At 49.6% G+C, this 17,185-nt stretch overlaps 1 protein-coding gene across 3 annotated transcripts in view; it reads left to right on the plus strand.

Moving 5' to 3' along the window:
• Window positions 1-4,080: 4,080 nt before the first annotated feature.
• Window positions 4,081-17,185, plus strand: part of LOC144158616 (uncharacterized) — a 256,142-nt gene continuing 243,037 nt past the window's right edge. Inside the window, exon 1 of one of the 3 annotated variants that reach the window (XM_077689629.1) lies at window positions 4,081-4,691. In XM_077689629.1, coding sequence (XP_077545755.1) covers window positions 4,619-4,691 — 73 coding nt within the window. In that variant the 5' untranslated portion in view covers window positions 4,081-4,618. The remainder of the gene's footprint in view (window positions 4,692-17,185) is intronic. The other 2 variants (XM_077689630.1, XM_077689631.1) reach the window with 2 other exon arrangements.

Consider the following 17,185-nt stretch of genomic DNA (forward strand, 5'->3'; position numbering starts at 1 on the left):
ATTAGTCGCCAAAGACACTTCTCAGCAATGCTTAAACGCGTATGGTGCAGCCGACTTTAAAGGTGGCCGGTGTATAGCAGCGCTCTTTGATCTCTGCTATACAGGATTTACACTTTGGAGTTCCGGCAATTTTCTTCTTTAGATATTTCTATTAGATGTATTAAAAAAAAAAAACGCATTGGTGTGGTTCACCGTAGAGTGCCAGGATGAAAAGCAATTTACACTGTTCAAAAGGGCAAAACACTGAATAGAAGGTTCGGCAACCCAATTTACTTTATGTAATGCAAGCTTGACGTTTGCATTCTGTGGTCTCAACTGGCATGACTGAACTGTGTTAAACGGGAAAATTATGTCTCGGGCCTCGTTACCGGTCACTTTTCCGCCTTTGGACACGACCATTGCTCACTCAGCTAAAAGTGGCCATGCAGACCCACGGAAGTTGTAAAGTGTGCTGCAAAGATCTCGTGCTGTCTGTGTTTATTTCGTCGAAATAAACACAAAAATGCCCTGTTTGCCGAAAACCTGCACCTTTTGTACGGCTTTCTCAAACAAGCCGACACAAATCACCTGTTATGAACCTGTCTGTATTACTATAAACAAGGTGAACTCGACGCGGAGACCGACCCCCCGACCTCGAGCTGTTGGTCTCGGGGCACCATTACAGAAATACGTTAATTTGTACCAGCAGGCATATTACCCCATGAAAAAGAAATTCGTTGAAACACGAAGACGTAATGTAAGTTGCTTTCATGCTAAACGAGATCGCTACGTATTTGTCATTTATTTACAATGCTGATAACCCCAGATAACGGGCCATAGAAGGGGAAAAAAGTGTGATATATGACACAATCAAATGAAAAAATTCCCCCGCATTTCCCCGAGGGGGAGAATGTGAAAGTGCGAATGCACGGTTGTCGGCCCGCTTGCGGCGCTTGCGCTCGGCCCCCGCAGCCCACCGCCTCGCCGCCTTCTCTTCCATCTCTTCCATCGGGTTTGTAGTATCACGTGTACACCATGGTTATCAAGCAGCTATAACGCCGCTGAGTCTCCAACGCACGCCGCTGACGACGTAGTTTGAATGCGTTAAAGATATAAGGCGCGTCACTAACACTGATATCAGCGTCGTGTCCGTGGCTTGGTCGGTAGAGCGTCGCGCTGCGGCCGCAAAGTCCTCGGATCGAAACCTGGCGCCGGATGCTGTTTCTTTTTTAAATATAGAGGAGCACTGCGGACGCCGACGCCGCCGACGCCGCCGCCGCCGCCGCCGGCGGTGGATGGTTTGGGGTCGCTTATAAAGTGCATTCGCACTTAAAAGATAAAGTTAGGCGGCGCCCGGTTTCGATCCCACGACTCTGGCCGCAACGGGAGGTACGTGGCGCTCTTCCCACTGCGCTACAAACCGAGACGGGATCATGTGCTACGAACGCGCGTTATGTCCTTCACTCATTCAAACTACGTCAAGAACATACTCATACAACGAAGTCACGCGAAGCTGAACGTCAACGACAACGACGAACTGAAAACTAATGAGAATTTCAGTCGACCCCATGGCTGCTTCGCATACTACTCAGGGTTCCCCTACGGGAAGATGTCGTTTTTTTTTTCTTTTTTGGTCTGTAGGCGAGCTTAAGGCCTGTGTGAGCGCTTAAAAAAGAAAAAGAACGAGTGTGATCAGGAAAAAAGGGCGATCGAAAGTGATTGCCTATTAGCAGAGGCGCGCAGATTACATCTGTTGAAGGGTGAAGGGCATCACCATCAACAAGTAAAAACCGATACACACTGCGGAATAACACGCAGAGAAAAAGGAAGATTGCACAGCAGTGTCCGACACACAGGTTATAAGCCGAGAATCGAGACAGAATTATGCAGAAAAAAAAAGATTTAAAAGGCAAGTAAACGTGCAAATTTGATATCAAATTTCCCGACAACGTGACATTCAGGGTTATACCATTCAATCATGGTTCTAGGAGAAAAAAAAATTCTTACAGGCATTGTTTTCCGGCTGGAATGAAGTTAAGTTAAACGAGTGCCTACGTCGTGATTAATGACCGGAAGAAGAGTACCTAATGAATTAATAACGGTCGCCTTTGAGTTGCTTTAAAAAGAAAACGTAAGCGGCGTAACTTAACTCTTTTCTCAATTTTCAATGAGCCAGCCTTAACTGCCAACTCAGAAATTGAGGCGCGGCCATCGATATTAAAAGTTAAGCGGACTGCTTTATTTGGTGCGCGATTTGTTTAGGTGGATTAGCCGCTATGAATTGGTACCAAATTACACATCCATAATCGAGAATCGGTAACACGGTGTTGCTACAAGCTAATAATTTTGTATCTCGGGGAACAACGCAAAATTGGCAAACAGGGCTGTTCCCAAAGGTGCAAGTGCACCAACTAGCCCAAGTGGCCGCCTTGCCACAGTTAATAATTTTGTGCTTGTTGGGGCATTTGTACGGGTCCGTTTCAAGTAGTGAACTTTGGATATTGACTGGTTAGGAATGTTTGAAACATGTTTATCCCACCATAAGTAGTTACATATTTGTGATTAAAGACATTTACATTGTGGTGCCCGCGTTAACGCGTTACCATGGATATGCAATTGAAAGCAATAGGTTGCTTTTTGGTTGTGATCGACATAATAGCACTTTTTGAGTAATTAACGGACATCTGCCATGTGTTATATCACTCAATCACTTCCTTGACTTTGAATTGAGGTTAATGTGATCTTGCAAGGAGTCAGCAGTAAAAGAAATCAGGCACTCATCAGCAGACAACCTCATTTTCATTTCGTGCAGCAATAATATCATTACAACAAAGAATAAAGAATAATGGACACAGAACGGAACCTTGGAGAACACCCGAGTTTACATTTACCATTTTAGGACTGCCGTTGGAGATGACACATTTGTAACGTGAAATAAGCTACGACTGAATCCAACTGCAAAGCGTTTTGTTTTTGAGAATGGCACCTATACAATTTGATCATTAGTTTGACATGAAATATATTGTCAACTGTTTTCACGAAATTTATAAATATTGCATCTGTTTACGGTCATTGATAGTTACGGGGAAGTCGTGCACAGTTTCGACAAGTATTGGCCATCGTGGAAAATCCACGCCTGAAACCACGTGGGGCTGAATAGAGAATGTAATGTGCTGTTACGAAAACTTTTATACATTTATGAATGACATGTTCTCATAGCTTACAGCTAGTACAACATAATTATTTCTATAGGACGGTAATTCGTAACTTGTTTGTAGTCCACTTGTTTGTTTAACGGTGTCCAATGTGGTGGTACCCAAAAAATGCAAGCGCGAAATTAAAACTAAATTTATTGTTCATTAAAAATAATCTGGCCGGAAACTGGACCAATTCCATAGGTGGCTTAAGAAAGTTCTCTCTCTCTCTCTCTCTCTCTCTCTCTCTCTCTCTCTCTCTCTCTCTCTCTCTAACTTTACGTGCTTTAGGCCTAAATCCATGAGCAATACGTGTTTCTTAATGAGAAGATCAAGAGTGCGTCAGAAATTATAGCCTGAGCAAAAATGGAGCGATTTTGACATTCAGGTATTTTCGAGCTTCGCCAAAGCGTTACGGGCGACCTTATTACCAAACGCAGTGACAAAGATAATAAGAGCAATCTGCTTCAAGTGCAGACAAACACGTTGCAGAATCAATCAATCAATCAATCAATCAATCAATCAATCAATCAATCAATCAATCAATCAATCAATCAATCAATCAATCAATCAATCAATCAAATACAAGCAACACGTCAGGAGTGCAGGTTCGCGTGCGTGGTGTTATTTGATTCTGCGCAGACGCTTAGCGTCAATGTTACGCTGTCGTCTGGAAAAACTATTCCCAACAGATGGCGCCACAAGTTCTGCGGGCGCCACTCCAGGCCGTAAGGAACGTCGTGGAACGTTTCAGTAATCGCCTTACGTCCACTCCAGGAGACCGGTTGAGCTGCTCTCTTTACACCGTCCTCGGCTCTTTCACCTCCGCTCTTTCTCTTGGCCAGCCAATCGGAACTCTTCCTTACTGCACGTGACCCGTGCCGCGCTGGCGTCATCGCAACGCTTGCGTTTGAGAACGAGAGACGCCGCGCGCGCCTTCTGACATCGCGTTCGGCGGCGGAATCGCGTTGTCCTCAGTACTCGCCACTGCTGTGCGAACTGTCGCGTCCTGACGACTACGGCGGTGAGGTGCGAAGACCCTGTTTTTCCCGCTGAACGAGACGGTGAAGGCAGTGAATTCAACTCCTCGTGCGGGGCGACGGCGGTGACGTGGTGGTGATTTCCCCCTTCCCAGCGGCGGTAGATTCCGCGCTCGTCGAATTCCCGTCGGCAGCGGCCTCTTTGGAGCCCTCCCTTCGACGGGCCGACGTTTCGGCCGGTGTTGTGCGGCGTGCCAGTGTTTGTGCGGTGTGTGACAGGCGACAGCGGCGTTCCCCGCTGCTGTACTAGAGGCGCAGCTTCTGCCTCGCTCGGCTTAGGATTTTAAAGTCACTCCGAGACTTCGACGCACTTCTGCCACCCTCAGCGCGGCGGTGCTTCGTCGATTTTTCGTTTCCCTTTTGTTGTGTTGTGGCTTCTTGGGTGCTCGGCTGAGGATTCCAGGCATGGCGTGCAGCGACAGGCTTCTTCCGGCTTCGGCGGTGACGACGGCGGCGTTCGTCCTCGGCTGTCTTGTCGGTGAGTGTTGTTTGTATTGGGCTGCCTTCGCGTTTGCCGCTTTCCCGCCCCCACTACGTCCAGTATCCGCCACGGATTCTTCTACGACGACAACCACGATGCCACCGCCTTCTTGGCTTCTTCCGTCGCGTGCCGACGCGGAAAACGTGCACCTCTTGCGAGGCGCCACACGACCGAGTTGTGTTTACTACCTGGCACTCGAGACGGCGGCTGTTTCCTAATCGCGACGCACCCACATGGTTGTGCGTGCATCTCAAAGTAGGCGGATGGTTGATTGTTTGAATTGCCAACCCGTGCGGTCACCCGAAAGACGACCTTGTTCGTTAATCCGCTGCTTTGCTGTCGACTGGTGAAGTCGGCCAGCGGGGAAGATTCCAAACTTGTGTGCGATGACGCGTTTTGTGCTTTTAGTTCTCTCGGCAACGTCTTGGCCGCCGCCGCAAACCTGTTTCCTTCTGTCCGGCTCGCCCGCACGAATGCCGCGTCGACGGTACAGCGGGCGCACCGAAGCGCGGGCGGTCTTCGTGGTGGATTGCAATCGGAGACGCAGCTGCGCGCGCTCATGGCCTCCGTGCCGTCGAAGTCGTTGGCCCCCTGACGATGATGATGAAGGCCCCCTGAAGCGCCCGCGATCGTCTTGATCTGAGACACAATCGGCACGTCACGCGAGTGCTTTCGTTTTCCCGCGCGCGCCGCGAAAGTGGTTTAATTCGGGCAGCTGCCTTTCGAGCGCGACTTTTGGGTTCGTTGCTGGAGTGCTTTGGGACAGAAGTTTAATGACTGCAGTGCTAGATCTAGGTGGGCGTTGCGCTGTTCGGTATCTATTAGCTTTGCTGTTTAAATAACCTCTTGGTAGAAGGATAAAGTGCACGTTCTGGACAGATAAAAATAACGCGCGTTTACTACGAGACTGGCAACATTGAATCGTGTGAACATCTCTGATAACGCCGCGGCGAAAATATACTAAGTGGGTTCCGGGAACAGCTGAGTCAAACGAGTCACACCGGAGGTGGAGGAGGTTGTTGAATTTAATCGGCTGTCAACTTCCTTGATCCTTCGCGGCCTTCTGAACGCCAGTGGTTGATGTAACCGTCGTAAGAGCAAATTAAGCGCGTCATTGAAGCTCCTATGAATAAGCGTGCGCTATAACGGAGTGCGACGTATTAACTATAGACCACCCGCGGATCTTGAAACGTATTCGTAAACGTCTGTGCGACGAGCTCGGCAATTCCGCAGTCCCTGAAAAAAGCGCTCAAGACAGCGCTCTTCTCTGGTGAGGTTGCGAAACCCTTCGGGATTTTCTCCGACATCCGCAACAACTCTCAAAGCCGATTCTGCCCGACAGCTATGATTCAACTCTAGTCTGTTGTCACCGTCTTACTCTTGTCCTTGTTTAGTAGCTGCGCTTTCCCTTGAAATTGCGCCCAACTGCCCAAGATGCGATTCTTCTGCTGTATTTTAGCCAGCTCGTTTGTTGTTTTCTGCAAACCAGTCATTTGAATAAGTCCCCTTCGTATTTACCCCCCCCCCCCCCCCCCAAAAAAAAAAGAAAAGAAAACAATTCCGAGCAATGTGATGTCATTTTCTGTCGGACTATGTGGAAGTCCACCTGTAATCTAAGCAGCCATTCGGGGCCGACTCCGGGTGTGGGGGGCATCGGAAATGCGTATTTGTTGCCGCTTGTCTTTTTCAGCGACGCACAGTCAGGCGAGACATAGAAAGCGCACACACGGACGTAGTTTAACAATTAGATTGTGTTATCAGAGAACGCAAATTCTAGGGTGTTATCGTGCTCCCCGCACTTTCGAAGCGAGCACGCTTAGCCCCGATCCTCTAACAAAACTAAATAAGGATAACTAACACAATCACCCTTTTGCAACAGAATTCGCAAGGCTATTTTGTCGCCTGGTCGGTGTTGGAAAAAACAAATTCCCATCCCTTCCTAACGAAAGTTGGGAGAAGCGCGAAAGCTAAAAAATGTGTCCAACCTTCGCTGAAAGTGCGTGAAATCGAACCCTCAAAGACCCAAATCGCAGACAAAAAACGAACCCAGGCGACCATTTTTCGCGCAAGCATCTACGAACGATCTAAATGTGTGTGGATCATGAGATAAAGGGGCACTATCGTACTCCTCCTTCACGATCGATACGTGTAGTCTAGTCCACTTATAACAATATCCAAGTGCCAAGGAAATCCCATCGTTACAACCGATGATTGTTATAAGCGGGTTGCGAAAAAAAAAAACGGAACAGAGCTCAAAACATTTTATTCGCATGCCAGCAAAGTCTCGTACTACTACTAATTTGCGGAAAAAAGAGGCCACAGTCGGTCACCTTTGTTTGCCGCGTGTGAAGCTAGCGCAAATCTTTTCCAAGAGCATCTATGGGTGCTTCGCCTAGCTGAGGTAAATGTCCTTGGCGGAAACAAAGTCCCCGAGGGACTGTGTCGCGCAATGGGCCTCCTACGAAGACACTACCTGAGTAGGCTGCGCAACCGCGTCATTAGAGTCGTCACTGTTGCAGTTTCGGTGCACAATATAACCGGATTCAATCGTTATATCCGATATCGTGGCACTGGAGCATTGTAATTAGCGGTTTATTTTACCATAGAAAGAATACAAAAGTTGACGGTGCCCTACCTGTTCATCGTTATATCCGATATGTTGTTATGAACGGTATCGTTATAAGTGTACTCGACTGTATTATCTTACCTAGAACCGTTCCTTTTTCATTATTTTCAAATAGCCGCTTCGACGCAGTGAAAGCCGGTTTCAAGCACGCGCCATGTGTCCACAGATCTTAGAGCTTTTAGGTCGACCAACTTGTCCATGACGAAACCCATTGGTTTTTCGAGAGGACGCCATCGGTCCCACTAACAAAGCTTTCGCTTAAAAAAAACAAAGCAAAACGTGAGCGTTGTTGAAACAGGGCGGACGCCCATACTTCGCGCAGAGGAGTACTACCAAGCGCGCGCTGGGGCGGTATCGACAAGCTGTGCGGCCGTTTCCCTTCCTCTTATATTTACCACAACGTCTTGTTTGCCCAATATACCCGCCGCGATGGCTCAGTGGCTAAGGCGTTGCGCTGCTGAGCCCGAGGTCGCGGGTTCGATTCCCGGCCGTGGCGGCCGCTCTTTTGATGGAGGCGAAAAGCAAAAAGCCCGTGTGTACGAGATTTAGGCGCACCTTAAAGATCCCCAGGAGGTCAAAATTAATCCGGAGCCCTCCACTACGGCGCGCCTCATCGCCTGCGCCGCGTCGGCGCTTTAAACCCTACAATCAATCTGTTCGCCCAATATATACGTGTGCGCACGTCCTCGGTATCCGGTAGCTTACTTGCTTTTTCATGCAGCCAAGCAAATGGTGCTAATGTGACACCTTGCCGCTCCTATCACCTTTCGGCTTGTTGGCTGAAGTTACTTATTTCGCTCCCTGCTGGTTCACACAGGAAATGTTTTTTTTAATGATTAAAGCCTAGTTGATGGAATGTGGGTGTGTGCGTGTGCTTTCATTCTTTGACCTTGACTGATTGGGCTTGGTTCAAAAGATAGCCATTTACGACTATAAAAAGCCCGGCTGTCTGCGGTGTTCTGATTTCATTGGCGTTCAAAGCTGAGACGTGTTTAGAACGAAAATGACTGGGTGCGGGCTTATTACCCACGAATCCCCTGAAACTCGCACAGTCTCTCGAAACGCTGCCACCCGCGAAGCCTGCAAAGGTGGTGAATAATAATAATAATAGTACCAATAATGGAGCCTGGAGGCAGCGCGTTGTCTAAAAAAATTGAGCACAGCTGCTTGGGTCCTCTGTGAATTTGTTGGGGCCTTTATTTTGTAGCCCGGGAATTTCCACGTTAATGCACATATCTGTGATTATTGACATCTGCGGAACACAGGTGTTAAACAAAGTGGCGGGAATATTCAAAACAACGGGTATGATCTTTTTTATCGAATTTGATATTTAGATATTCGGCCATTGTTTGGGATACGAACGTTCGGCTTTGAATCGATTGCTTAATCGGCTGGTAAGAATCCTGCAGCCTCCAACTCCTGGACCCTGGGACCTGACGAGGAGGCAGTCCGCTGTCTCACATCGGCTACCTTGAAAACGCCGTTAGGAGCTAGAGAAAGTTTTTTTTTTTTCTTCCGAGGGCGTTCATTGCGACCTACACTTGCAAGCGGAATTTCGTGCTCCGAAAAGAAAAATATGCGAATAGAAATAAAGAAAATGATTTTGTAAATAAATCTGTAATCACAGATGGTGCTTTTCGAATTTTCGTATTCGGTTACGAAATTTCACTAATTGAACACCCATAGTATTCGCGCAGCGTAAGATTACAACCGAGGATATGCATGTTAAAAAAGTTTCAGCGGATCAGTCTGACGAGTGGCGAGATTGGTCCACCGACCAACCGACGATAAAAATGCTGCCCATGGGTAGGTAGAGTTTAAACATGCAGGTCGGACGATAACGTGAAAAAAGAAAAAAAAAAAAAAAACAGGGAGGGGGCGGGGGGAGAGAAGAAAATCAGATGCTATGCCTCCACGAATGACCGGGTTGATTGATTGATTTAATGATTACGGGGTTTATCGCGCCGAGGCAACGCATGCACGCATTGAGGCGCGCCGTAGTGGAGAGCTCCGAATTAATTTTGACCAGCTGGGGATGTTTAACGTGCGCCGACGGATGAGAGCTCAGACTACAAGCAGCGTCGATTACCGGCCCGCGGAAGCAGGACAGCTGCCCAGAGCACGATGACGCGGGTTCGATTCTTGGCCGTGGCGGCCGCTTTTCTGATGGAGGCGAAAAACGAAAACGCTCGTGTCTACAAGATTTTGGCGCACGTTAAAGATCCCCAGGTGGTCATAATTATTGCGGAGCCCTCCACTACGGTGCGCCTCATCACCTGCGTTGTGTCGGCGCGTTAAACCCTACAATCAATCAAGCAAGCAAGCAAGCACAGCTGCCCTAAGTATACACTCACCAGGGGCGGTATTCCCGTGTTTTGTCCCTTTTGTGTCCCTTTCACAAGTGTCCCTTTTGAGCGAGCCCTGATTGGCTAAAAGCGAACACCCGGATGTGACGCCATGCAAGCACGGCAGAGATATATGAGCCGTGGCCACGATGGAAGAATACTTCCATCGTGGCCGTGGCTACTCGGAGCAGACGATTTTTCGTCGCCTTGTTGTTGGTTCGCTCGCGGAACAATAAACACATAAAATATACTCTGATACGGCCCACTGCTTAACCGGAAGTACTTCACGATGAAAGGGATGCAAAAGGGACGTTTTCAAAAGGGACAGTTACGAGAATACCACCCCAGGAAGGCCACAGCCAGCTATGGCAAACGGTTCGGGGGTTATCTAAACAAGAGATGGTGTGAGCGTCCATTCCGGAAGCTAAATTCCGTTCCCTTGTGGGTACAGGCGTGTCACTTCCTGTCCGCACCCAGCGCCACCTTCTGAACCACTTCGAACACTCCTTCTACCGTTTTGAGCAATTAATAACAGAATGCCACTGTTCGGCCTCAGTGGAAAAATGGATAGAACAGCGGGTTTTGGAACGAACGGCTTCGGTTCGATCCCGAGCAGTGCCGAAGTTCATGCTAAACCCGCGATTTTCTTTTACTGTAAATGTCCTCTGCGTTCAATTCTACATGGGCTTTTACTAAACAAGGGAGGTTCTGCATCTTTCAGGTCGGTTAAACCGCGGCATACCAACACCTTTCATTAACGTTCTGCATCGTACCGGTAGTGCCCGGATTGTACCTATCTCGGAAAGGAATATCGCAGCCCCGAACGCACCAACGGAAATCATGGCCGAACAGAGGGGACGCGAAGAAAGTGAGACCGATTGAGGAACAACGAGTTCGTGCAACCCGGGAACGCAGGCAGCTACGCAAGTGCACGAGGGGCGCCAAGGCAGCCAACAGCGCGCACCACCAGTCCCACCGTCCGAGCACACGTAATCGCGTGAAACCGCGAGCAGCCCTGGCGCTCTTCGGTTATCAGTCCCGGACTCACCGCGGGCTGTCCGAGAACCATTCGTGAGCATTCGTTCCTCAGATATATTTCTATGGCGCGGAGAATCACCTGGCAACCCACGGACTCTCTGTGGTGAGTTCGGAACTTTAAATCGAACAGCTCCATTTGTCTTCAAGATCGAACCTTGTTATAAAATGGCGTATGCTTTAATTATACAATAATCCTTCCCGGTATCGGGCGTCGGACGCTTCTCACGTGTGTTTTAAATGAAAAAAATAGCAGTGGCTTAGCTGGTCTATGCCAGGATATACGTAGCGTGAGCTAAGGTTCAGCTGGTTATTCTTAAGTTTCCTGGTTTTCTAGGATTGGCTGATTATCATGCTTACTGCTGCTAAACCGATTTCCAATTCAATCCAGTCCAGTCCAGTCACTGCTCCTCGCGCATGCGCAGCACGGCTCTCCAGAAGCCACGCGAAACAGCTATCAAGCGGCTCCTGCGCAGCGTCAGACTTGGCTACTGCGCAACCGAGGCGCGCAGCTGGGCACGCGCCGGCGCCAGTGCGTCTGCCGCGGCTATGACGTCACTATTGTTCCATTGCCACGGCTATTGTTCCATTATGTATGACGTCATTCCTCTGGAATGCGCAGACGAGCGAATCCATTCAAATCTAATACAATCCAATCCAAATCAAAGTCAATTCAAATCCAATTGCGCAGCACGGCCCTTCAAGGTCCACGCGAAGCTGCTCAACCTCGGCCACTGTAGCTTACGCTACAAAAAGGCGCGCATTTTGAATCTCGTTGCGCGCTTTCAGTGCTAAGCAACCCGCCTTTTGTGCTGATTGTGTCGTCCGAGGCGCGTCATCCTCAGCTGGAGCGGTCCACCGGAGCGGACCTCGTACGAACCCACCCGCCATTGCCGCCGGCGGCGCAAATGACGCGTTCGCCGTGAAAATTTTATTGGGCCGCGAGCAATGCGACGCGGGGGCCGGAATCGTGCGAGTGCCGGCGTAATAAAAGGTCGGAACGACGCTGCGGAGACCGACCAACCGCCGGCGAGTGTCGCGTCGCTTCTTCATCTTCACCGGGGGCTGTTTTCGGGCGAATTCCAGCGCGCGTACGTACACGATCGTTGATAGAGGTGTTCCGCCGGTGCCGGTCCGGATTTTATTGGTCGTCGTACATCACCTCTGGGCCGTTTCGGGGTCGCACGCGTGACGGGAATCGTTACTGCTGCGACGATTCGTTGCGTGGTGACAACACCCTGTAGACGAGAAGGCCTCGAGCCGGCATTGCTTTCAGTGCACAGCCCGTTGCTCACAAAAATCGCTGAGCTTGATACAGGACGCCTCTGTAGTTGATGCATTGCGATAGCCAGCGTCGCTATCTAAAATCGTAGTTGGAGAGGAAAAGTTCGAGCTACCTTCTTTTTTACCTAGGTGGCGTGGATGGCCCTGTGGGGGGTGCATCGGTTTAATAAGGCGAGGTAGCGGACAGGTTTGCCCTGCAACGCGGACTGTTCTTCCACTCCATCAAGCTTTCAATCGGAGCAGGCCCTCGGAATCGTCGCAGGTCACTGCCTGTGAGAGTGGGTGTGGTGTTGAGGAATTGATGATGTCGATACGGTCCGCCGTTTCTTTTCTTTTTTGTGTGTGTGCGGGGCAGGGTGGCGTCGAGTCGTGCGCCGAAGCTCGCGTTGCGGGGACAAGTGGTATTCGTAACGTAATTAGACTGCGTAGAAATGATTGTCGTCGACGAATTTTTGTCTGTCACGACTGCAATGACATGGGCAGGCTTCGACGTTATTTTCGAGGAGAGTTATCGTGGACGCTCAAAACACCTGCAGGAGCTGTCTCAAGCGAGAAAAAGCATGAAATATTTGATGTTTTTATTCCGGGCTGTTCAAGCGTGAAATCAACATTTTAAGAATTGTTTTCGACTCTTCGCTGCGTATGCGAAACGTCGTTGATGGCGACTTTCTTGTTCCACTGGCATTATAGTTACGTAGCCGGCGTTACCGAGAGTCGAATCCGATGTCTTGGTCTAAGCACTTTACAAAGGCTTACAACCACTACGGCGAGTATTTGAAAAAAAAGGAACAAAATAGTTTTGTTTAATACTATCTGTTCTGTCGGCGCGCTTGAGACGTGAGGAGTTAAGTAGACAGACTTGGCGTTGTGTCCGGTTTTATGGTTTCTGTCGTCCTATAGTCGAAACATCTGTTCTGTTCGAAGTACTTTTGATGACACATCTTGTGTGGTTACTGCATGTAAAGCAACTTCGACACTATCCCCCTCCCCCTTTTCTTACTTTCTTGACGTCGGGGAACTTGTGGAGGCGCCGTGTAGCCATATGGTAGCCTATCTCGCGCCATTTCGGAAGTTTAAACAGAAGGAGATATCTGAGGGGATGTTCGTAGGTAAAAGGGGGCAATGCGATTGTACTCAGGCGATTGTTTGGACGTGTTGGTTAGACACGATCAACAGGAAATACATCTCAGCTTGAACACGGATAAAAGAAAGACTTAAAGAATTTTATCCTAGATGAACAGTTTTTCTGGTTATATGTAGTAAGTTGTCTCGTGCTTACGCATCAGTGCTTGTGCTTTGCTGTCTTTGCGCGCATTCAGGCTGTTAAAAGTCATTGTCAGGCGATAACGGTTCGCTGACTCGGCGACCAGCGTAGGGCAATGACTTTTTGAGCTTGCATTTTTCGGGGGAGGGATTCGCAGCTGTTTAAAGGGACCCTGCAACAACTTTTTTTTTGGAAATATTAAATTCTTGCAGAACGTACTCCACAAATACATCCAGTGCTTAGATGAGGGGGTCGCAAAGCACCTCAGCCACAAATTACTGTTCTGTGCCCATGAGATGACTTAGAAGCGTGCTCAAAAGTTTTTCTTTCTCTTTCTCGTCCTTGGCGTTCTTCGACCGCTGGAATTCACGTCGTTACAGCAGAGCAGCGACTATTTGCCGGCCTTCCTTCTGTTGTAGCAATGAACGCATTCGACCGCCAGTTTAAAAAAAAATCACGCCATATCCACGGAATGAATGATGATAAGTGGGGCGAAGCTCGAGAGGGGGAGATCATCGGTAACCGTAACTCTCCCGTGAAAGTTCGCCCATTATACATCATTAAGAAAGACGTAAGACTGTGTGCGTACATTGTACAAATCAACTTTTATTTTCGGAGTCAATGCTCCCAGGCACAGACCTGGTGAAAGACCCCGCGCCATCGAGGACTACCCCGCACCTCCACCACAATTTGTCACGTAGGATGGGACACAACGGTAAAGAAAGAACTTTTATTTAGGGCGAACTTGTGCCCGAACAAGACGAGAGGAAACGAGCAAAGGTCCTTGCGTCTCGTTCGATCTCCGAGAACGACTGCCTGCGTTCGTGGCGTGATCTATCGCGTGATCTCCCCCTCGCAGTGCACGTGCGCTCGCGCCTCCGTTGGCGAACACAGACAAGCTCGCGCTCCCGGTGCCGAGTTTGCGCTGCCGGTTGCAGCCGGTTCTTGCGCGTGCAACGCGGCCCACTTTGCGACATCTCCGAAAGCATGCGGCGGTCACGTACCACGAGACACAAGGGATGGACAGACCCATGACTTAAGGAGCTTCGCCCCTAAAAGGAAGCTACAAGAGCAAAGCGGACACGGAAGACGCATCTGCTGCGACCGGCGGAACAAATCACACAGGGCCGCTCCGTGTTGGCGGTAACTATAGAGCATTCGCAGTGCTTTCAGACGCGAAGGAAAGAGGGAAGCGATTATCGGGAGTGTTGTTGCAGAGTCCTTTTAATTCTCTCCTCTTGAGACTGAACACGCGTGAGCGGGCAGAACAAAGCGCGCGTGCAAGTCTCGTGTCTCGCGCACCGTCTCGCAAATTCCCGCCCAGGCGTGATAACTGTTGTTTCAGCCAGCATCGATACGCTGCCATGCGTATGTGGAATTAAGCGCCTCGTGAGAGTAATTTGTGATCGCTCGTATACCTCTAGCAGCAACAGCACAACCACAAAAAACGAGAAAAACTACTGGCAAAACACTGTGCTGGTTAGGTATACTTATTCGCCCTGCAAAAGCTGACAAGGCTAGTGCAGCGGGCACATGGCAAGTAAGCTTCGAAAATATCGCGAACGAAAAAAAAAAAAAAATAACCCGGGCCATCTCCACTTACGTGAAACCTGGTGAGGGGCGAAGCATGCAGTGTATGAGTGCATTCTTGGCGCATTGCCGTTTTCGCTAACGGAGATGAAGCCGTTGGGGGGTAGAGGTATACAGCTTCGCTGCAAGAGTCACTTGTCTTTGAAGCACGAATGACTCTAGCGCGAGGCGTAGACGAGTGATCCGGTGTTATATTTAGTACGCGTTACGTTCTAGCGCGAGGCGTAAACGAGTTTATCGGTGTTTTAGTATCGTGACTACATGAGACAACGATTACGACGTCGACTGGAGACGCCAACAGCCCCATCTCCTGAGGTGCTTCGCCCCGTTGCCAGGCGGTGAGTATTCGTTTGGGCAAGTTGGGTGCGAAATGCTGGGTGCATATTACATGAGGTTCGAAGGGTCGCGAAGACAAGGTACGTACAACTTCGTTTTATTTGGAAGAGCAAGAGGGTGGTAGCTCAACTCACGCACTCGCACACCCATACGCACGCACGCACACAGTAAAAATGTCAAATTTCTGAGGTTTACCGCGCCGAGGTGCACCCGGGATATGAGGCGCGCCGTAGTGGAGGGCTGCGGATTAGTTTTGACCACCTGCAGGGGATCTTTAACGTGCGCTGAAATCTCGAACACACCGGCGTTTTCGCTTTTAGCCTCCGTCAGAAAAGCGGCCGCCGCGGCCGGGAATCGAACTCGCGTCCTTGGGATCTGCAGCGCAGCCAGCGCAGCGCTTTATCCACGGCACCACCGCGGGAGCACACGCACGAACACTGCAACGCACGGACATACGTACGCACGCGCGCACGCATCTGGCGTGTCTTGGCTTAGCTTTTTGTCTTGGCCGCAGGCCGGACTTACCGGCTTGGTTTTTCCCGCGCGGTTACGCGTTCGCATCCGAAGCTGAATGGTATACGTCTGTGCAGCCTGCACATTTCGTTTTTGCATTCTGTTTTGTTTCGGTTTTTGAGCCGAGCTATCCGCTTTCGACTCCTCCATCACGGGACTCCCCGCCCTGCGGGGGCTTGCTTCGAGAGCTGCAACAACCGGATTTTGTGGTCAGGGGTTAAGGAAGACCGCGTTCGTGATTATGGGATCATCGGCACCGTCCTTTCGATGCGGGAAGCCTTGCAACGTCTTCATCTTTGAGTCTCGTTTGGAGCTCCGATTGCCTCTCTCTGTGTTTTTCTGTGTTTTAAATTTGTAACCTCCACCTCCTTTCACTGATCGTGGCTTTCGGCTCTTCTGAAAGCTGGCTACCTTGTTGGGTGGCAGCCGTAGAAATTCGCCCACCGCCGATACATGCAACGAAATAAGAGGGGTCCAATGCGTGCACATCCACTCCATGCATGTACGTACGTAGGGCTTCGCAGAAGCCGTGTAGACGGCGCTGATCGAAAGCATCTGCGAAGCTTTTCTTTGTTTTGAGGGTTGTAGTTGTTGCCGCGAAGGGGCGAACTATACTCGGTTACAACTAAAGAACGGCACCACCTCATGTAGTGTATCACTCCGCCAAAGTGCCGGACCCGTGACGTCAGTGCGCGCGCGTTTTGAAAGGGGTTTGCTATGAATGCGTGATATCGTCTGCCTTGTCTCACGCAGTTCGTTTGTCGCCACTGGAGTCGTTTGTAAGCATATTAAGTCCAAAAAATCACGGCAACGGCACACACCGTGTTCAAAATATTCCCAGTAACGCCCTACTTGCGCCGCGCCGAGAAACATCCGGCTACGGTGATAAGGCACAGCGGCAACTTCCGGTGCCGTTCTTAAGTTGTCACCGAGTATAGCTCCGGGTCAGTGACAGCCCTGGTGCCGTGTCGACACTCCTTTGCGTTAAATGCGTAACCATATGTCAATTCTCTGCAGCAGCGCCTGCTTAGCCTGTGCAGCGTCATTTTTTTTTTTTGCCGAAATTTGTCATCAATAAATGGTACGTTTCGGATTTTGCTTTCATTATAAAAATACGCCTGCGTGTTCATGAAAAGCCCTAACCATGATTCAGTTCACCCAGTGTACCGAGCTTGCTTCGTTTACGTGGTGGTCGTTTGTATTCTGACCGTCACCGTAACGGGGTGCGCGTTTGTTCGTACATTTAGCACGACTGTGGTGAACATTGTATGCAGTCCAGCCCGCTTATAACGAACACATCTAGAAGCGCAAATCAGTTCGTTATGCCAGTTTTTCGCTAAATGTGGACATAAAATCTATTGTAGCGACACCATCGTCATCGTAATCATCACCGCCACATTCATCATCAGCGGTGCCTTGCCAGCGGCAGCAGTGCCACGCAAAAGGTCGAACACGACTGCGCAGCTGGGCGGTTGCTCGTCTTCCTAAAACTAGCCTC

This window comes from Haemaphysalis longicornis, unplaced genomic scaffold, assembly GCF_048455015.1.
Source record: "Haemaphysalis longicornis isolate Haplotype H1 unplaced genomic scaffold, Haemaphysalis longicornis Haplotype H1 scaffold_10, whole genome shotgun sequence".
NCBI lineage: Eukaryota > Metazoa > Arthropoda > Arachnida > Ixodida > Ixodidae > Haemaphysalis > Haemaphysalis longicornis.